General features: G+C 40.4%; 3 protein-coding genes across 5 annotated transcripts; all 3 read left to right on the forward strand.

Annotated features, from left to right (window-relative positions):
* The first annotated feature begins 1,141 nt into the window (after positions 1-1,141).
* KRT20 (keratin 20) lies at positions 1,142-5,276 on the forward strand. Its single transcript, XM_026041355.1, has 8 exons — positions 1,142-1,576; positions 2,443-2,525; positions 2,908-3,064; positions 3,713-3,874; positions 3,958-4,083; positions 4,250-4,470; positions 4,595-4,635; positions 5,179-5,276. Exons 1-8 carry the CDS (start codon positions 1,142-1,144, stop codon positions 5,274-5,276), a joined length of 1,323 nt encoding a protein of 440 aa, XP_025897140.1.
* A 1,859-nt stretch (positions 5,277-7,135) lies between these two features.
* Positions 7,136-10,779, forward strand: LOC112948985 (keratin, type I cytoskeletal 12-like). 2 transcript variants are annotated; one of them, XM_026041350.1, is made up of 8 exons: positions 7,136-7,738; positions 8,254-8,336; positions 8,548-8,704; positions 9,104-9,265; positions 9,366-9,491; positions 9,687-9,904; positions 10,196-10,278; positions 10,682-10,779. In XM_026041350.1, the coding sequence occupies exons 1-8, from the start codon at positions 7,136-7,138 to the stop codon at positions 10,777-10,779; spliced, it is 1,530 nt and encodes a 509-aa protein (XP_025897135.1). The 2 variants fall into 2 exon arrangements, with proteins under 2 accessions (XP_025897135.1, XP_025897136.1); XM_026041351.1 differs by having other exon boundaries at positions 9,687-9,898.
* A 3,056-nt stretch (positions 10,780-13,835) lies between these two features.
* KRT222 (keratin 222) lies at positions 13,836-19,258 on the forward strand. 2 transcript variants are annotated; one of them, XM_026041356.1, is made up of 6 exons: positions 13,836-13,931; positions 15,130-15,258; positions 15,642-15,862; positions 16,855-16,931; positions 17,069-17,174; positions 18,395-19,258. In XM_026041356.1, the coding sequence occupies exons 1-6, from the start codon at positions 13,836-13,838 to the stop codon at positions 18,606-18,608; spliced, it is 843 nt and encodes a 280-aa protein (XP_025897141.1). In that variant the 3' UTR covers positions 18,609-19,258. The 2 variants fall into 2 exon arrangements, with proteins under 2 accessions (XP_025897141.1, XP_025897142.1); XM_026041357.1 differs by lacking the exon at positions 13,836-13,931 and adding an exon at positions 14,064-14,140.
* The last annotated feature ends 1,014 nt before the right edge of the window (positions 19,259-20,272 follow it).

Here is a 20,272-nt window from a genome sequence, read left to right on the forward strand (position 1 = left end):
CCGCTGCCCGCTCTCCGGCGGTGCCGGGACCCTCAGCACTTCCCGTCCTCCCGCTTCCCGGTCTCTCTGGTGGTATCTCACTGCTGGACACGCTCCTCAGCTTGGAGTGTGGGCACTATGAGAAACAAGACGCCAGTTTGTCAGACGCGCTGAGCACAGGCAGCCGGCTGCTGTTCCTGCACGCACCCTCTCGCTCCCTGGGGAACAGCCCAGAGCGAAGGGACTTCTGCACAGGCAACTCCAGCGCTTCAGATGCTCCCAGAGAGGGGAGGGCTTGCAGAAGTGTCCCCCTCCTGAACCCCGGAGCGTGACAGCTCCTGACAGTGGCTTCTGCAGAGAATCTCCTCACTCCAGAAAGCTGCTTTCGAATGTAGAGGCCAGGCGAGCTCTGAAATGTCCAGCACCACTGCATAGAAATTCTCACTGCTTTGTCCAAAGCAATGCCATTTCTGTCCAACTGCAGCTGCTCCTAAAGCCCGTTCACCCTGCAGGGGTTTCTGTCCTCAAGTGAGTGGATATTCAGTGCAGATTCCCTGCGCTGTTCACTTCCTCGTCACAGCATGAGCAGCATTCTGGGCTTCCTGTAACATCAATGCGGTGCTTATAAATGCCACCCTTCTAATAATTTATAAAGTCCTTCACTGGGCTGAGGTGCAGAGTACTGCTTGCTCAACAGAAATATCTATTTGCTTGTAAATGTACATAATTTAAGTCCTTTGTCACATATAAGCATCTCTCAATTTCAGGAACTGCACATGGGAGTAGGAATCTAGATGCTCATTCAAAAGCCCCACGCAAGCTGCAGCCGCAGGTAAACACTTCTAAATCATTCAACAGCTTCTTTGTGGTTTAGGCTTGATTCAAAATAATCCCCGGGAAAGCCCAAGTACGTGAGGAGCCTCCTCAAAGGCAGCTCAGCAGAGTGACCCCCGGCACAACACAGCGTGCGGGGGCAATATCCTGCATCTTGTTTGCGCTGACACCGGTTGCACTGTGCGTCAACAAGGTGGGGTTTACAACTGCTGCGCTTCCTCCTTGGGAAGCCGTATAAAGGTTTACAGGGCAGACACTGCTCTTCACTCGGGCTCTCCCGGTTGCGCAGACGTCGCTGTTTCATCGGAGACAAAGCAGAGAGCCACAAATGGCCTTTTCCAACCAGAGCTTCCAGTGGGGCTCGGGCTCGCACGCCCACCCTCCTGCTCCCAGCGTCAGTGGTTTAACCGTCAGGAGAACGGCTGTCCAGAAATTTCAAGCCCCCAGTGTCTACGGGGGAGCAGGCGGCTACGGCACCCGCATATCCACCAGCAGCAGCTACGGACCAGGCTCGGGGGCAAAATTCGGCAGCAGCTTCCAGCTGAACCTTGCTGGTAACGATGAGCTGCTCACCGGTAACGAGAAGGCAACCATGCAAAACCTCAACGACCGCCTGGCCTCGTACCTGGAGAAGGTGCGAGCCCTGGAAAAGGCCAACTCCCACATCGAGAGGCAGATCAAGGAGTACTACGAGAAGAACTCCTCCGTGCTGAGTCGTGACCATAGCCCGTACTTCCAAATCATCGAAGAGCTCCGAAATAAGGTAAGAAATCGTATCATCAGCTATAAATATATGAATTTCAAGTATTTGGGGGGAAAAAAAGGATAATAATCTACGTGAATAAAATTTAAATTTCAATTTGTAATTGTCTCACTTAAGAAAACAGATTTTCAGACTTTTACGTTTTTGGCAGCCAGGAGAGCAGAGATATAACCTGCAATTACTCAGAATTTCAGAATACTCTAATCTGAATTTCTGCTTTGGAGCCTGAGAGGAGAAAATGACTGATACCATTAAAATCCCAAGCTCTGTTTTCCATTGCATAATTTCCTCCAATTTGCCTGAATACTTTAAATTGACTGCATTGTTTTATACACATATTATATCTTTGTGTAATCAGTGATTTCCTTTTCTTCCCAGCCGTTAACCAGGCATTAAATGAAAATGTTTCATAGTTCCATGTGTAAGGTGCCATCTGCCAAAGACCTCAGACCGCAAATATCTGAGAATCGATCATGTCTTATAATCTTATCTGAAAAGGTGGATGAGGGAGGAAGTAGTTTAATGACTATGACGGTGATCAGATGAAGACGGGTTTTTATTTACAGTAAATTAGAGAGACTTTGTCCTCTACGTATGATAAACCTGGCCTAAAGCCAAAATCCAGAGACTTTATATGCGGAAAAGAGGTCATTTCTTCCAAATGTTCAGAACTGGAGACTCCCAAATGTCCAAAAAAGCAACCAACCCCTGCTTGAGACAGTAAATTACCATGAGAATAAATAATCTATTGCCACAGCAGTTTATAAGTGTAAAATAATCGTGTCTTCTGTAACTGTGAAGAATCTATTAGCTTTGTCTGCTAATCCCACCACCAATGAGTCATGCCTTTAACCATTCTTTTTCAGATTGGTGTTGCACAGATGGAAAATGCGAGGCTGGTCCTGCAGATTGACAATGCCAAACTGGCTGCTGACGATTTTAGAATTAAGTAAGTTCCATTTGCATTCCACACATTCTTTTTTATGCCCTTGTTATCCAGGAAAGCCTCTAGGCACCCAGTTTCATTTTTTGAGGGAGGAAAAATAAATGTTATCGATGAGCTAAAATCCCTTTTACAAGGCACAATTAAATAGCACACAGAAGAGGTGCACTGTGCAAATGTCATTTGCTCCGTTCCCTTGAAACATCCCACATGCTACTTACGTAGGCCAAATTGGTACTTTGCCTTGAAAATTCGCTCTTAGAATCAAACTTTGAGGCAAAGCTTTCCTAAAGAAAAAGTAGTAAAAGAAAACTTGGAGGACTAAGGCTGTGGTCACTCTTCATTCCAAGGTTTCTTCAGCCAGTTCATTCTGATCCTCATTTTACAGGTTTGAGAACGAGCACTTGCTCTTGCAGAGTGTACAGAGCGACATTAATGGACTGCTCCGAGTCCGCGACGACTTGACCTTGACAAAATCTGACCTGGAGTCACAGATTGAAAGTGTGAATGAAGAAATAATGTTTCTTAAGAAAAGCCACGAGGAGGTGAGAGCCGCAGAACATCATCCCATAGAAATGCATAAATTCAGCTCCGCTAGGAATAATGAAACTTTCATAGTTCACTTGAAAGAATATGATGCTTAGGGTGGGATTCGGGGCAAGATGAACACATGAAAAGGCAGCTTCCTGCGTGAATGCTATGTGTTGTTTGGTTATGGATCTGCTGGAGGTCTAAGCTCAAGCTCTTATCACTCCTTTAGCATCACATTTGCCATTTAAAGCCCTATAAAGAAAGTTAATCGACCACTACTCCTTCCCTCTTTTCAAGCAAAGACACAGACAGCTCCAGAATTTAAGGAATAAAGGTTTTCCTTAAGAATAGTATGTATTTTATGAGTTGTTACACAAAAGCATGCAGATGGGAACCATGACATCTATAATCCTTTTGTAGATTGAGCCCTGAGGAAATCACCTTTTTATAATATGTTTATACATTTTCTAAGATTTCTTGCCTCGAAATAAGTAATATTTTCTAACATAAGATGCAATATGCAATATTTATGAGGGGATTGGGTTGTTTTACCCTGAGGTGCTATTTAATAATTAAGAACTATTTCTGTGGACCGTGAATTTCCGATATTGAGGACTAGCAGCTCACTTGAAGCGATGCTAACACAAGCCTCGCTGTTGCAGGAAGTTCACAGCCTGCAAAAGCAGGTGGGTGGTTCCGTTAACGTCGAGGTGGACGCTGCTCCGAGTATCAATCTTGCCACTATTATGGAAAATATGAGACGGCAATATGAAGAAATGGCAGAGAAGAACCGCGAAGAAGCCAAGGAACGGTTTGAAAAGCAGGTAATGTTCAGCTACCTAAACACAGCAGGATCCTCTACCGTGTCTGGTTCTGGGTGACGGTCCCTTGGCTTGTTGTGTTTCAGACAGAAGAACTGAACCAGGAAGTCGCGATCAATATCGAGCAGCTGCAAAGCCAAAGGACAGAGATCACCGAACGGAGACAGATCTTCCAGGGCCTGGAGATAGAACTGCAATCCCAGCTTAACATGGTAAATCATCAGCAATGCTTAAAATCAGCAAGCGTGCTTAGTAGATAATTACACCGACAAATATAGAAACCATGAGTTTTTTCAGTCTACAAGCAATTTTGACATAAAGATACATCCTCTTGATAATGCAGCGTCTAAAACCTCCTGTTCTTTGCCTCGGCTATAGAAAAAGGCTCTAGAAGACACCCTGGCGGAAACGGAGGCCCGCTACAGCCAGCAGCTAGCTCAAATTCAGGCCCTGATCGCCAGCCTGGAGGCTCAGCTGCGGCAAATCCGCGCGGACATGGCAGCTCAGTGCGACGAGTACGCGGCGCTGCTGGACATCAAGACGCGCCTGGAGATGGAGATCGCCACGTACCGTCGCCTGCTGGAAGGGGAGGACAGCGGGTAAGGCCCCCAGGACGAGCTGCATGTTGCTCGGCTGCTCCGTTTCATCTCACGGCTGTCTTTAATAGAAATAGTATTTTACGTCTTTGGTAAAATTTGTGTTTTTAATGTATACTTTGCACAGGCATTTCCAAATGGATATAGCTACAGAAGAGACTGAAAAAGGTATGTCACACTATATTCTATATATAGAACTTCTGTATTTTTGGTGGCTTCTTTTGAAATGTTACGGAATTAATTAGTCTGGCATGAAGCAAGTAACACAGTTTCACAGTAAATATCCAATAAGTGAAATTTTATGCCAAGAGAAGATGCTTTATGTATATAACTCAGGTGCCCAGATTAAAACCCTAGGCTCGTTACAAGCCAACAGAATTACCGAATGACTCTCTGGAGGCCTTCAGAAGCATCTACTCCTTTCCACTGACCACACAGGTCCCTAAGTACACCGTGTAATTTTAAAATATCCCTTTCGGTGTAAGAATATTTCTAGCTTTTAGATGTACCAAGTTGGAGTTATTCCAGGGAGGTCCTTATATCCCACATGCTGCATGGGGAACAGCAGCAGCACCTGAATCCCCATGGAGCAGTCATGCAGTGACAGGTCGCCCGTCCGTATCCTTTAGCTCCTGGCACTGCTGCTCGTCTCCAGTGATAATACTCTGTCAATGTGCATTTAGCTAATTCACTGTTTCGCTTTATTAACAGAATCAAGTAAAATTAAGAAGATCAAGACAATTGTTGAGGAGGTGGTGGACGGCAAGGTGGTCTCCTCGGAGGTCAGGGAGATCGAGGAGAAGATCTAACCAGCCCAGCGCGGAGGCGGCCACCCTCGAGCTCCCTGCAGCTCCTGCCAGAGCGACACGAGCACGGGGCCTTGATCTAACTCTTGTGAAAGCAGCAAAGGTTGAAACCTGTCAGAGCAGCAAATGCCAAACTTCCTACTTCTTCTTTTTCTTCAGTGCAAATATGAATAAAAATAATGTTTTCTATCACTAGGTTACAAAGGACAAATACCCTTTGAACAGTTTGGGGTTTGCTTACGCAGTGATTAGATGAAAAAATAGAAATCAGTATTTTTATAAATGTGGTATTATTTCCAAGATAGATAAAAACTGTATCATAAGTTTGAAATACTGACATTTTAAAAACACCGAGGCAATGTTTACCAGTGTTTTTCAGAAACTCAAAGAAATGATTTTGCTCCTGTACTTAACAGGCTTTTAATGGTAGTCAACTCTTGTGAAGGCACCATGAGAACCTTCTCTTCATTTCTTCAGATTAGTCATTTCAGTGTCTGGTTCATTAAGTTTTCTCAGGCTTTCAATATATTCATAGATGAAAAGTTTAAGAAGGTATCTTCTGAAGAAACCAAACTGCAATCCAAGGTGTTGCAATCCAGCTTCTTCTCTTCTGTTAATGATAGTTGAACTATCATTCAAATGCAATGCAGCTTCACTTCAGTAAAAACTGATTTTCTAATAAATCACAATTGTCTATTTGGATCATCATATATTAAAATACAAAATTTAAGAAGCCATTTTATTCTTTTGCATTCTCTGTGATTTTTTTGATCACCAGGGGCTAACCAAGAAAGATAACTTATCGATAAGAATACATTTTGCCTATTAAACCTCTCTCGATTAATAACTGCACGTAACCTTTCCTGCAAAACACAAGTGCCCCTCCAGCCCTTCAGTCCAAGGAGTCAACATTTTCCTCTTGACAACATCAACACAAAAGCTGTCCCTTTTGAAATGTCATTTGTCCAGTCTGTTATTGACCGCACATAAACAGCTACCAACTAAAATAACCATTAGCTTTCACAGTAATGAGTCCCTGACTCCAAGTGATCAATACATGCCCATATGAATGTTTGCTTAAATCTCTGCGCTACCACTCATAAACAGTCCTGTCAGGAAGAACCAGCCATGCTGATGGATGCAGATAAAACCATATTCCATGCCTTACAGATAGGATCCAGTGCCTGAAGGTTTAGGACAGAAGATGAAGTTGAAAGGGTCAGTATAATCCATTATATTTTATGGTTTCATATTAACGATGAACAAGTCTCTGATGGTCCCTAAGTCTCTTCATGTGCTTTTGCGGAGCGTTCTTGCTTCCTAACCAGCCCCCAGCAGTGCTCACCTGGCAGAGGTTCACTAAAACATGTCATGGGAGTATTAGGAAGAGAAATCTTTTTTGACAGGCACACAGGAAGTTTGCTTCGAAATGGATCGTGCTACAGCCCCAGGCAAACTTCTACAGCAATAACCCCAAAGCAGGAAGGGGGTGCACAGGTAACGACAAAAAACATTATTTAGGATGGATTTAAATGTGAGAAGAAATTTCTGTGCACTGTTGCACACGGCGAAACATTATCGTGATGTCTGAGCTCTACCGCACCCATCCTCCCTCGCACAGCAAATATCTGGCGGGTATTGGATTTCCACCCCTGTGGACACCTGAAATCTGCACAGATCATTTAATTTGGTGAGGCGATACTACAGTGCCTGCCCTCCCACTGAAAGAAAGAAAAGGAGAAATTAAAGAATGTGCTGGGAGGCGTGAGGTGCTGCAGAAACACCCGCCCCGGTGTCTATAAAGGGGCTGCCCCGCGCCGGGATGCACCCGAGCGCCCGGCCAAGCAGGGCACCCCAGCACCATGGCCCTGTCCGTGCGCACGAGCGGCGCGGCGCGGCACTCCTCTGCTCGGAGCGGCCTCGGCGCCGGATCCATGAGGATGTCCAGTTCTAGCAGCGCAGGCGGCTTTGGCTTCGGCGGGGGGTCCACGGCAGGCTTCGGCGCTGCCTCTTTGCTTGGCTCCAGCTCCGGCCTCAGCGGGGGCTTTGGGGGCAGCTCAGGGGGCGGCTTGGGAAGCGGCTGGAGCACTGGGCTCGGGGGCGGCTTCGGCAGCGCCCTGGGCAGCGGCTACGGGGGCGGCCTGGGCAGCGGCTCAGGCGCCGGCTTTGGAAGCGGGTTTGCCAGCGGCTCAGGCGCCGGCTTTGGAGGCTGTTTTGGCCCGGGTGGCGGCGGGGGTGGCGGGGATGGGGGCCTTCTTTCTGGCTCAAAAAAAGAAACGATGCAGAACCTCAACGACCGTCTGGCCGCCTACCTGGACAAAGTGCGATCTCTGGAGGAGGCCAACACCGACCTGGAGCGCAAGATCCGCGAGTGGTACGAGAAGAACGGCCCTGGTGCCGGTGTCACTGGGTCGGGGAACGACTACAGCAAATATTACCCCATCATTGAAGATCTCCGCAGCAAGGTAACGAAGCACAGAGCTTAGCACGTCTCCTGCACCTGCAGTTCACCTAATAAGGTTTTAGATAAACTCCTGTCTGAACCTGAGAGCAACGTTTTTCTGCGTAGGTGATGCTTGTAATAGTCCTCTGTCTCGCTGCTTTGATATTACATTATGTGGATCTTTTTTCTTCTCTGTTAACTGCAATTCTGTCACAGTTCTCAATTTCTTTGATCACAAAATCAATTCCTGAGAGTCGTCCTGGTAATCTCTTCAGTGATTACAAGCTCTAGCTCATAATTTCTGTGACTGCCTATAGTCACAGGAAGCAAACTGGTGCTTTTCCATTAGGTGGGACATGCTGACTTACAGAAGCTGAAAATCTTGTCCTAAATGTTTTCATAGTATGTTAGACAAGGTTCCAAGGAATTACACTTAAATTTATCATCACGTTTAGAATTACAGTCACATAAATAGCTATATTGAGCTGTAATCCATCAGGCTATTAAATCATTTTTGAGAAATTATTTGCATTTCAGATCATAAATGCGACTATTGACAATGCAAGAATTATTCTGCAAGTGGATAATGCCAGACTGGCTGCTGATGATTTCAGACTGAAGTAAGTATATCGCAATATTAGAAAAATTTTTATTAGTATTTTACACACACTTTAAATCTTTCTTTGTAGAATCCTTTAATATAACTATAGAACATTATGAAAATTTTATATATTAAAAATTTAGAGCAAAAGCTATATAATCACCCAGTAATAACTTTGCATTGGACTCTACTAACCACAGGCAATATATATTTAATGATTTTCCTTAAAGATATGAGAATGAACTGGCTCTTCGCCAGAGTGTGGAGGCTGACATCAACGGCCTGCGCAGAGTTCTTGATGAGCTGAGCTTGACAAGAGCTGATTTGGAGATGCAGATTGAAAGCCTCAATGAAGAACTGGCTTATCTCAAGAAGAATCATGAAGAGGTAATTTTTTTCATAAATTCTTAAAAAGACAGTATAAATTTTGAAATGTGAAATATTTCCTTTATTTGTACTAGAATAGTTACTTGGTTTTGTTGTTTGTTTGACGTTCTTTTTTGAGCTTACTAAGCAGACAATCCAAACAAGGTTTAGGTTCTTGCTGATGCAGTATTACTTTTTCTCTCATTTTCTTTTTGCTATTGCTCCTGTTGCTACTTTTGTCATTTTTTCTTGGTCTTCTAAGTGATAAATGCAGATAGAGAAATCCTTAGGAATTTTTCCTAGAACTATACAGAATTCCTGTTAAAACATAATTAAAGCATCTATTTCTACACATACATACAAGTATATGTAAAATATATTTCTGGTAGAATCGTTTTGTCTTTCTTCAAACCTCCGCAGGAGCTTCAGGGCTTCCAGGGCAGCGCGGCCGGCCAAGTGAGCGTGGAAATGGACGCTGCTCCAGGAATCGACCTCACCAAGCTGCTGAACGACATGAGAGGGCAGTACGAAGTCATCGCTGAGCAAAACCGCAAAGAGGCTGAAGCATGGTTCAACGAAAAAGTAACCTCCTCACACACAGCAATTTCAGTCAAATAAATGTAAACATTAGTTAAATTTTTGAAACAGTTAACTTACACACTCTCCTTCCTTGACATTCCAGAGTGGGGAGCTGAAAAGGGAAATCACCACCAATACTGAGCAGCTTCAGTCTGGAAAAAGTGAAATCACAGATCTAAAACGGACTCTTCAGAGCTTAGAAATTGAACTACAATCTCAACTTGCCATGGTAGGTTAAGGGGAAGTCCAGCATTACCTAGTCAGTGAAAAATTTTCAACTTCAAAAATGTTGTTGAAGTTGTTGTTAAAGTCTGCCTATTAGCAATGAACCTATCCAGTTGTTTTTTCTAAACCATTTTAGTTGCTTTTGTAATTTCGAAGATTTTTTTTCCTTCTCAGTTTATTTAATATCTTTCTTACACAGAAAAAATCCCTTGAAGATACTTTGGCAGAAACGGAAGGTGGTTACTGTGCTCAGCTTTCCCAAATGCAACTTCAGATTGGGAATCTGGAGTCTCAGCTGTTCCAGGTGAGGGCGGATATGGAGCGGCAGAACGCGGAGTATCAGCAGCTTCTAGACATCAAGTCTCGCCTGGAAATGGAGATTGAGACTTACCGCCGCCTGTTAGACGGCGAGTTTGTGTAAGTAACAAATCTACATAAAATAGCTTCTCTATTTTAACTTCTGTAACAATACTCCTTTTTGGGAAAAGAAGAGGTATAAACAAAGGGTCAGTTCACTAAAGACAGTAAGTCACATAGTAAGATTTTGAAATAATTATAGCTGGTAGCTCTTTAAACATATAATATTTAGGGAGATTCAATCATTCCATTCTGTATTTATGTTAACCTATGAATGAAAGGAATAATCTTATTTCTCCTGATCCTGGTAAACATTCTGCAATATTACATGTGTCTACAATTTGGTTTTAGGAGCGCTGGACAGGGAGTTACATTTGAAAGCTCATCTTTGACGGGATCCAAATCACAAACACAATCACTGGATTCTTCCCAGGGTAGGTAGATCTTGACTGAATAAAACTTATTTTTACAACTGCTATAATAATTCAGCCCACTGAATTTCAAATAAATATTACTGCATGCACATGGTAATAATATATACAGTTGTTTTACCTTACTAGTAAAACTAGTTGATACAGAATTAGTTAAGTACTCACACAGAAATCTCAATGATGTCAGCATAGGCATGAAAATCCCCAATAATATTACTTTCAAAATCATTCTTGTAACTAAAACAATGTGTGCTCTCTGATTTAAGTATGTCAGAAAGATCATCATAACAAGAAACCAATTTGAAAGCAAAAAGGATTGAACTATTTATGTAAGCATGATGTTCTGTTTTGTAATTTTAAACACTTCAAATAAACAAAACTTTTTTTTTTGGTTTATGATGTTTAGATCCTACGAAAACCAGAAAGATCAAAACAATTGTTGAGGAAGTAGTAGACGGAAAAGTTGTTGCATCCCACGTTAAGGAAGTTGAAGAGAAGATATGACACAATCTGCTATTGTAACAGATCCATTCATTCCATTCTTCCTTAAAAACAATAGCAGATCAATATCTTTGTTCTTCTGCATGAAATGATAGTTTGGCTTATTTGATATGATTCTTCTATGCAAAAAGAAACATATATTTTTCATTCTCATGCAATATAATTTCTGCTTCAGTCTTTAAGTATTGGCTTGTATTATTTTCACCATGTACTTCAAATGTGTCATCAATTCTTTGTTTAGCAACTGAAAACACGGTGCACACGTTAGGCATTCAGATATACTTGTGGTTGCTTTTTTAATACTTTTAATAGGTAAAATAATTTTGCTCTTCAAACCTCTTCTTCCAGTTCTCTTGAGTAATAAAACAGAACTCAACAAGCTTTAAACTCCCTTGCATCCTTTCTATGATAGTTCCAGATTGCAGCTCATGATCCGTATTTGCTATTTTTGTTGGGTATCTTGCCATGTACTCTGTGCATGTGGGCACATGTTGGCCTTCATTCACCATGTAAGGACATTAATCCACTGGTAGAACACGCATATAAATAAAACTGTTTAAACATGGGATTAAAACAGTACTTAATAGCACACAATTTAAAAATCGCACTCTTGAAGGATTAAACAAGCAGAACAACACAGTGTAATATGTAGGAATGCTGTAAGCGTAGCGGAGAAAAAGAAAAGGGCGACCTTCATTTGAAAGCAGCAGCAAAGCAGCGCTCAGGCGCCCCGAGTGCCACCTGCTGGGAACACAGCCTGATTTTCTGAATTGCAAACCTGACTTTCTGAACTCCACTCAAATGAACTATTTTAAAGAATTTCATCCCGAACACAATAATAAAGCACAGCACAACTCCTTTAAAATTTACACCCAATTCTTTGAAAATATCAAGTTTCTTTTTTTATTGTTAGCAAGGCATTTGAAGTGTTGTTAGCTAGCATTTCAAGGAATATAATTCACATTTGTTTGTAGATCATCATCCTGTCTGCTCCTCAAAACAACAGACAGATTTTGTAAACCTCCACACAGGAACAGTAAAATATATGTGAAGATACTCTCAAAACAGAAAATAAATCCTTTAACTACTATTATGCCACCCTATTTGAGAAAATTCAATGAATGTAAGTAGTCTGGAAGAAAAGTATTTGCTTTCCCTTCAATACATTGAAAAACTACGGAAGAATAAGCAATAACTTGAGGCAAAATACAGAAACATGAATAGTAGGGCTGACTATCGACCACCGCTGGTCATGCAGCTACGCATTATATATTGATATATATACACGACAGCAGAGCTAGTAAAAATACATTGCAGAAACACAGCTGTGCAAGCCTGTGCATAAACGCAGTTGCTTCCACCTACCTTTAGGTTTCTTGAATCTCGCAGCCAGATGTCTTTGTACCTGAAAGAAAAATTAAGAAAAAAAAAAACGCTTTAGTGTCGATCTGTTTTAAAAACGTTTTATAAATAGTATCATCTGGCAAGCTTTCATGTGCTAGTGAGCCTCAAAGAAGATTTGTGCATAGACATGTTTTGGGGCATGAAGTTTAGCTCGTGGCACCAAAGCCAATCTGGTTGCACATGCTATCTCCTGCATAGCATATGCCATCCAGTGCACTGCAAAATTCTACATTTTTGGATTATTCTTTTAACCTGCTAGACAATCTTGACGTTGACTCTGGTGCACTGAAGACATTCTCAGTCCCAGAGAGCTTAAAACTCACTGCAAAGAATTAGTATCGTAATTCAAAGGAAAAGGAAGATTTAAAATTACATTTAATATTCTTGTTTGCTTGAATACATAGGCTCCTCATATTAAAGTTCAAAATGCTTTAAGGTCTAACATGTCAAATTTCTTTGATTGATTTCTAATTGCTTTTTTTTTTCTTTTATATTATCTGAATACTCTCACATCATGAATGAGAAACAGTGTATTTTGTCTTTAAAATCAACTGAACTAGAATTAAGACACTTGTGGAAAAGATGGTGGACAGCAAAACAGTCTCATCTCAGTCCCAGTCTGTCAAAGAATAGCAGCTAACTAAGAAAAATAGGATTGAAACACAGGACTCTTTCACAGGTGCCAAAAGCAGAGCCAAGAGCAAAGAAACCTTACGCACTCAAGCAGAATTTTAAGTGGTACAATACTTATAAAAATATATTATTTACAGAAATCACAGAACAGCAAAAAGGGAACCTATCTCTTCTACCTCCCAGTAGCTCTCCAAAGAATGTGTAAGGATCTTGCACTTTGCACGCTCTGCATTGACTGTGAACACACAGAAGGCAACGAGACACTGTAATCTCCTTCAGCACCAGGACCGACACTTTTTGGGACCGCACATCTTTGTCTTCAGCATCTGCTCATCAGATCCTTCTGCCAAAAGGCAAGCAAACCCCTTGCAACAAGCTGCAAGAGCAGGGCTGGGTATTTTTGTGTTCCGAGCCCATGGAAATGCCAGCTGAAAGGCTGCCTGAAGCCTGATGCTCTCGAAGAGGGACAATCACCAGCACTGCACTTGGTCAGCCATATCTCTGCCCAGCTGAGCCCTGCAAACTCTCCAAGATGCCAACGGGGCAATGTCCCCATGTACCCTGTGCTCCGCGAGCCTCCTGGGCAGGCACGTGGCAGCAGCACTGCCAGCTGTGTGTGTGCCCGGCGGGACACCGCTCCCTTCCCTCGCCTCTATCGCTACACTCACAAGCCATGCAACTTGAATTTTGCCTTGCAACTCTGCAAAAAGGTTAGGTTGTAAAAAATAACAATTATGCTGCAACAAAACCACAAAGACATGGTATGTATTAGTTTCAGCATATTATATCACCACGCTAATCACTGCAAAAGTAATACGTATTTGAAATTAAAAAGAAAACTATTGAAAGGCTCTGAAAGGCTCTGACCTTCCAGTGCTTGCTCCAAAACAGAGCTCTGCAGCTTTAAAATCTGCCCGTACTTTCCCCCCGCGCTCTGCTCTCACTGCAGGCGCCGGGCTCTGCAGCAGCCACCTCACCCTATCAAGGAGGCTCCGCTCGCCAGGGTGGAGGATGGGAAGGGAATGGAGCTATCCCAGCTCCTCGGTGGGATCAGGGCAAACTATGAAAGGCTCACCACCAGAAATCAGATAAAGACCCCTCGCTCAGCAAGGACGCAGGTAATGGCTCCACACACGCACGCACCTGCCAGGGAGGCGATCCCGCGCTCTGCAAGTGCTGCCTCGCTCGCCAGGAGGTACAGTATTGCCTTTGCAATGCAGCAGAGCAGCGGGGAAGGGATTTTGATTTTACTGCAGTAAGACTTGAGCTTGAAGACAGGGCCGTATGCTTTGTCTAGAGCGTGGAATGCACACGGAAGGAATACCGGGTAATGCATCTGGATGTTCTCCTGTACCTGCAATGGTGATATTGTTGTGATTTAAAAAATGATGACATATGCAGTAACGTGCATAGCTCCATTTAGTCATCCCAAAGGAAAAGAGTATCATGGAAATCGAAGAGACTGGACAGAAGCCATTTATACAAAGGTTTACAGTTCTTAGCACTTTTGTAAAAGTGTATCTTCTCAAGAATTATTTTATATTGCTCTCAGTAAAACTGTCATAATTTCTGCAAATATTATTATTTTGTGGAGATTTATTAAAGGTTATCAAAACACACTTACAAATTTAAATAGAGAACATCTCTAAAAGACCGTTTACAACCACTAAATGTCAGGAAATCCAGGCTGAAAAATATGCATTATATCTCTCAGCTGTACGTAGGTACTGCAGAAATTTTGGACTTGTTTATTAATCCAGGCCAAAGTACCTAACACAAGTTAGCTAATCTACACAGCCTTCCAATGACACAGAGCAACCATAAACCAGACTAAGTCAAATTCTGTCCTGTGTTTGGCACAAGGCAGCCAGCCTATTGCTATATTCTGGTCTCATTAACTCTGCAGTATCTAAGCACCAAAGGACAACGGAAGAATACTGAGCTGAAAAGTGTTCACTTGTGCATTAGTCAAATGTAGATTTTTCACCAAAATAACGAGCTGGTGAAATGGCAGTAAGCTAGTGTATTAACAAAACCAAATAAAAAAAAGCCGTATTTTATTTTACTTGCTTGCCAAGACCTGAACTAAAGCATAAAACCAAAGGTATGAGCATACATGTGGACAGCATGCCACCTTCTTCCTTCCCCCGCAGCAGCATAGAGGGATGCTCACTATACCATACATAAAAGATTAATTAATCATGTCTAGCTTTACCAAGTTAATATGAATCTAAAAAAACTGCAATTAGAGATATTTTTGCATTTTTACATTATTTAAATATTTTAATACTGTTATCTTTTCTGTATCTACTGTAGCTAGAAGAAGCTACAATTAAAAGAATGGACAGAGATGCAGAAGCATTAAAGGCAGCCAGAGCAGAACTCAGTGAAGCCAGACGGCAGTGGCACCATATGCAAATTGAAATTGAATCGCTCCATGCTGTGGTAAGCATGGTAAAATGATACTCAAAATTTACTAAATTTGGTAACGTAGGGAGGATGCAGAGCGCATAGACTGCTCAGTTTTCCTGTGACACTGAGCTGACTATCATCTTAATGATACAGGTAAATCCCGCAACCTGTGAAACACTAGTAGTGAATTGCTGGTAAAACAAGAAGCTACATTTTTTAATTCTATCTTGAATCAATATGTATTTTAGAAAGAAGATTAACAGCAAAAGTTTTATCTTAAAAGTTTTACTTCTGTTGCTTAAAAATAGTCTTAAAAGAACTGGTTTAAAAATACATTGTCTGATTGCTAATGAAAAGTATGTATTACATCTTTACACATACTTCCTAAATCTTAAAATATGAGTTAAATTTAACAGGAAAAGGGTTTGGAACGTTCACTGCGTGCCACAGAGCAGCAGTACCATATGCAACTTCAAAATTTAGAAGCTGAGATTGAAAGCTTAGAGAAAGAGCTACAGGAAGTGAGAAGAGGGATTGAGAAACAGCTTCAAGAACATGAAATCCTACTGAACACTAGGATGAAGCTGGAGGAGGAAATAGCAACATATCGCAGTCTGCTTGAGCAAGAGGAGAACAGGTATTTGCTGAGAAGAAATGCTCAAATTCATACTTAATTCCAGAACTCATTGAAATCACCATCATTAATCATCATAATTAACCATCATGTAGTTACATGAACCAATCACTGAGTTACATGTTTACATATGTATTTAAAGTTTACACTATAAAACCCTTTAAAATGTTTTCATTTTATCTTATATGAATATGTATATGTACTCACACACACATATATATATGCACACGCTCAAAATACAACATTTTAAATGATTTCATGAACAAGCTCCAAGGCACTCAAAGGTATATTTTACAAAGCCTGAAGCATTTCTCTGTTTTTTTCATGTTTATGTTTAGGTATATTATTTGCTTTGCTGAATTTAGCTTGTAGGCTTTCTACAGACAATTGGGGTTCCAATCACAGCAACTGTGAAAATCATTTAATTTTCACCAATTTGCAATGAAAATACTGTATTTTCATTGTATCTATGTTTGTAAATAACATTTTTAAAGTGAAAATATGTGTATATATAATGTCTCAATACATACATTAAGACTTACATGCTATTATCATTTGCTTCACATAATTACACATAATGGCTTTCAAAGGAATGCTGCCTCCCTTAGGCACTGCTAGAGAAAACAGGGAACTTCAGCCCCAAAACCCCAGCATGCGTCTGCACAATAGGGGCCCAGACAGGGGGTCAGTCTCCTATTTAATGCTTTTAACTCTGTGAAAGCTCAGATACACAACTCAGGCTCAAAGAAGTCAAATACTCTTCTGGGCTAAGAGCAACCTGAGGGAAAATGAAAAAATAATGGTGAAATATACACAAAATTTTTCACCAACTTTTTCTACCCAAAATATAAGAAATCCTAACAAGTAATTATTACGGTCGACCAGAATTTCTCATGGCTCCTGCATTTTTCAGATTTTCCCCATTTGCTCATAACACAAGCTGTAGATTAAAATAATTCAGTATTAGATGACTGCAGTATTTTTTCCTTTTGCAGGTTTCGTTGTTCTATACCTGACCAAAAGGATGACAAAAAGCCTACTACTAGCAAGATTGCCTTTACGCTGCCTTCCAGTGAGTTTGTTATAAAAATCTCTTCCCCCACCTGAGTTTCCTAAGTAGTAAATCACATATTTTTCACAGCAAAAACAATATAATGCTAAAAATTTCCGATTTGTGTATGCCTGGTACATCCACCTTTTCTTTTATAGATGGTGTAAAGAAGCATGAAACAGAGAAGACGGAATTGGTGACAAAACAAGCCATTCTAGATGGCAATATTACAAAGGAAAGTGCTGAAGCTCATGGCACTATACAGTAAGATAAACGTGAATTTAATAAAGTAACAACTATAAGTGAATGGAGGGCACTAGGGCACTGCTTTTCACTATCTTGACTTCTTTTATTAGCATGCTTTATTATATAGAGATAAGATGTTCTATAGTAACATACATTGACTGAAATGTTATTAATAAACTAGATTGTAAAGACTCTTCATTAATATTTATTTAATAAGCTATTGATATCATAATGATGCTTCTAATTGGGAATTTCTATTTCTTACAAGAATTATGCTATTCATAACTCAGGTAGTTACAGCTAAAAGAGATGATATCATGTAGGCAAAGTCCCTATAAGACAAATCTATATTTACATGTGTAAATTTAGGGAACTTACAAACTAGGTTCCTCGGTAGGCATGTAGAAGCCTGTTTAGTACATACTGTTCATCTTAACTTACTCTACTAGTGTTGGATTGCACCATTCTGCTCTTTAATTCTTTTCTACACTTGCATCTAACATAACATTTAATATAAATTGCAGTGTACCATGTCACTAATACTTAACTATAATTACCTGCTGAAACCATGTATAAATTTGTATTAAAAAAAATAGATGCCTATGGTCTAATAATACACGTTTCATACATGAAGCTTATTTTAACACATAATTTGTGCATCTTGCACAGATAATTTAAAAACAGATCCTAAAATGCATTTCCAGGATTAAATCAATACTGGTGATATTCGATATTTCCGTGCCTAAATATCACTGAAGCAGCTGCACTTTCTCTTCTCCATATTTCAGTTCAGCCTTTTCTTTCTAATTTTATGTGGAACTACATTCTGAGGATTGAAGCTAGAATTAGATTGTTCACCTCTCCCTTTTTTGAAAGTTTTCAGCTGCACAAATTTTGTCTTGCCCGCTGTAGCAGAGCAGCTTCTTGCAAGCAATTTGAGACCAGATTACAAACTTCCTCCTTGGCAGCAAGCTGCCTGATGCCATTAGAGCAATGGCTTTCTTTTGCATCCATGTCAACTTAAAGTACAAAAATAAGGAAATCTTGCCCTTTATTTAGCTTTCCTGAGAATGCAACTGTAAAAAAAAAAAAGACAAGAATTCTGGGATCTCAGAATCCAAGTAAAATAACTTGGCACTCTTATTATGTAATTTCTCATTACATTTTAAAAGCAATCCTGAACACTTGCATTGCATAATGCCTAAAGGATCACAAATACATTTGCTTTCTGGTTACAGGACAGAAAAAGTGGATGAAGTTATCAAAGAATGGGAAGGTTCCTTCTTTAAGGACAACCCTCGCCTAAGGAAAAAATCAGTTTCACTGCGCTTTGATCTCCACCTGGCAGCAACCAACGAAGGATGCTTACACACAAAGCAGAAAATGCTCCCGGACATTGAAGTCAGGCTGGTAATGAGGAGGTCTTGCAGTATTCCTTCCATCAAACCTTAACCTACAGCAAATTAACACAAGGGTCATTTGCAATGGGCTCTGGAAATAAACTGCAAAGCGACTTACATGGTCTCTATCTTGCTAGAATATAAAACCTTAGCAAGTCTGTACTTTGATTAATAAAATTAAAATGTTAAGTCTTTTAAAGGAAAGGGAGAAGGACAAGGGAGTTAGATTTCAGAATCTAACTTCTACTAGTTTTTTACTCTGGGTATGGTTCTTTAATTTTCTCATTATTATTGTTATTTTGTAGTATTACATCAAGTATTTAAGAGTTAAACTATATCTTTATATCTTGACATATGCTGTCTTTGTAAAAGAGAAATTGCTTTCTCTTTCTGGAAATGAGAATTACATATTTTATCCTCATAATTACTCACTGTAGCATACTCATAATGACTGATGAAACCTTGCAATAGTTTATACCACAACTGTCATACTTACCAAAATGTATTTTAAAACATTTTCTAAAAACAAAACAAGAAATATATGCAAAGATGCTCTTAAAATATGTATCATTAGCCTCAGTACGGATCCAGTGTTGTTAATACTTGAGTATTTGGCATCCTGAATGTAATAGCCTGCCATTTTCACTATGCAGTGTTTCTTTGTGCTTATACTGTGTACATTTTACAATACTTGAACTAAGTTTTAATTGCTTTAAGGCACTTTAAACAGGGATATGAATTTACCAAAGTAAATGATAGCACTACAATAAAAAGTAATAAAACTAAGTTGGACCATACATATTTTCTGAGTTTGATATGTGTATCTTAAGAACGGACTAACAAAAAAAAATACAATAAAAAGTGAGAAAATCTGTAGCACTGCAGCTGAGTGCTTTTTATAAGTCTTCTGTACAATTAGTAAATCTTAAATTTGCTAAGAATTTTGATGATAACAGGCGGAGTGCGCATCCTTCTTGGCCTGCAACAACTATTATTGTTTAGTATATCCTGTAATCCTGACTGGATCTCAAGTACTTTGTTCTGAGCGTTGCACCAAAAAAAAAGTAAAGATATCATCTAGCGTACGAAGTTTACCATCTAAAAGACAGCAGACAAGAAGAAATACACTGCAAGTAAGTACATGTCTCTAGACCACAATGCTCCTTGTGTTTTTAACTTATCTAGTGCAGCTCAGTAACTCAGCTCGATGTTCTTAATATATTATAGAGGAATGCATGAAGTCAAAATCAGGAACAAAACTAGGTTATATTTAACAGCTTAACAATGACTTTCTCACCTGTTCTTCACAAAATTCTATGGTGTTAAGCTGCTGGACTGAAACGAGGCTAAATTTAGGTGATAATCTGAGGAACCGGTGGATTCTTATATTCTTTTAATTACCAAATGGAAGCTACGGATCATTCAATTCTTCAACGAATTTTCACTGTGGTCACAGATACAGTGTACACAGATAAGGGCAGGGTTATTCTTTCTTCATCCATTGAAATGTGTTTAGGGAGACAGACAAACTTGTTTAGATGAAGTGTTGGCATCAGGAAAAAAGCCTGACTTGCAGCAATGGAGGATCCTATTCCTTTAATCAAAATAAAATCAATGTATGTTTCTGCTTCTTATCTTGCCAGTAGCGTTCACCGTTTGGCTCTCCGTCAACTGCCATATCCACGAGGTCCACCAAAAGTCTTCTTTTAGAGGTGT

Source organism: Nothoprocta perdicaria, unplaced genomic scaffold (genome assembly GCF_003342845.1).
Source record: "Nothoprocta perdicaria isolate Ctin4 unplaced genomic scaffold, notPer1 scaffold_283, whole genome shotgun sequence".
Classification (NCBI taxonomy): Eukaryota; Metazoa; Chordata; class Aves; order Tinamiformes; family Tinamidae; genus Nothoprocta; species Nothoprocta perdicaria.

Excerpts from the sequence above, each read along its gene's own strand:
- KRT222 (XM_026041356.1), top strand. The coding sequence starts at position 13,836 with ATGGAGCTATCCCAGCTCCTCGGTGGGATCAGGGCAAACTATGAAAGG. Across the intron at positions 15,863-16,854 it reads CTTGAGCAAGAGGAGAACAG|GTTTCGTTGTTCTATACCTG; the intron begins GTATTTGCTGAG and ends TTCCTTTTGCAG. Across the intron at positions 16,932-17,068 it reads TGCCTTTACGCTGCCTTCCA|ATGGTGTAAAGAAGCATGAA; the intron begins GTGAGTTTGTTA and ends TTTCTTTTATAG.
- KRT20 (XM_026041355.1), top strand. The coding sequence starts at position 1,142 with ATGGCCTTTTCCAACCAGAGCTTCCAGTGGGGCTCGGGCTCGCACGCC. Across the intron at positions 4,084-4,249 it reads TGCAATCCCAGCTTAACATG|AAAAAGGCTCTAGAAGACAC; the intron begins GTAAATCATCAG and ends CCTCGGCTATAG. Across the intron at positions 4,471-4,594 it reads CTGGAAGGGGAGGACAGCGG|GCATTTCCAAATGGATATAG; the intron begins GTAAGGCCCCCA and ends TACTTTGCACAG.
- LOC112948985 (XM_026041350.1), top strand. The coding sequence starts at position 7,136 with ATGGCCCTGTCCGTGCGCACGAGCGGCGCGGCGCGGCACTCCTCTGCT. Across the intron at positions 9,266-9,365 it reads AAGCATGGTTCAACGAAAAA|AGTGGGGAGCTGAAAAGGGA; the intron begins GTAACCTCCTCA and ends TTGACATTCCAG. Across the intron at positions 9,905-10,195 it reads CTGTTAGACGGCGAGTTTGT|GAGCGCTGGACAGGGAGTTA; the intron begins GTAAGTAACAAA and ends ATTTGGTTTTAG.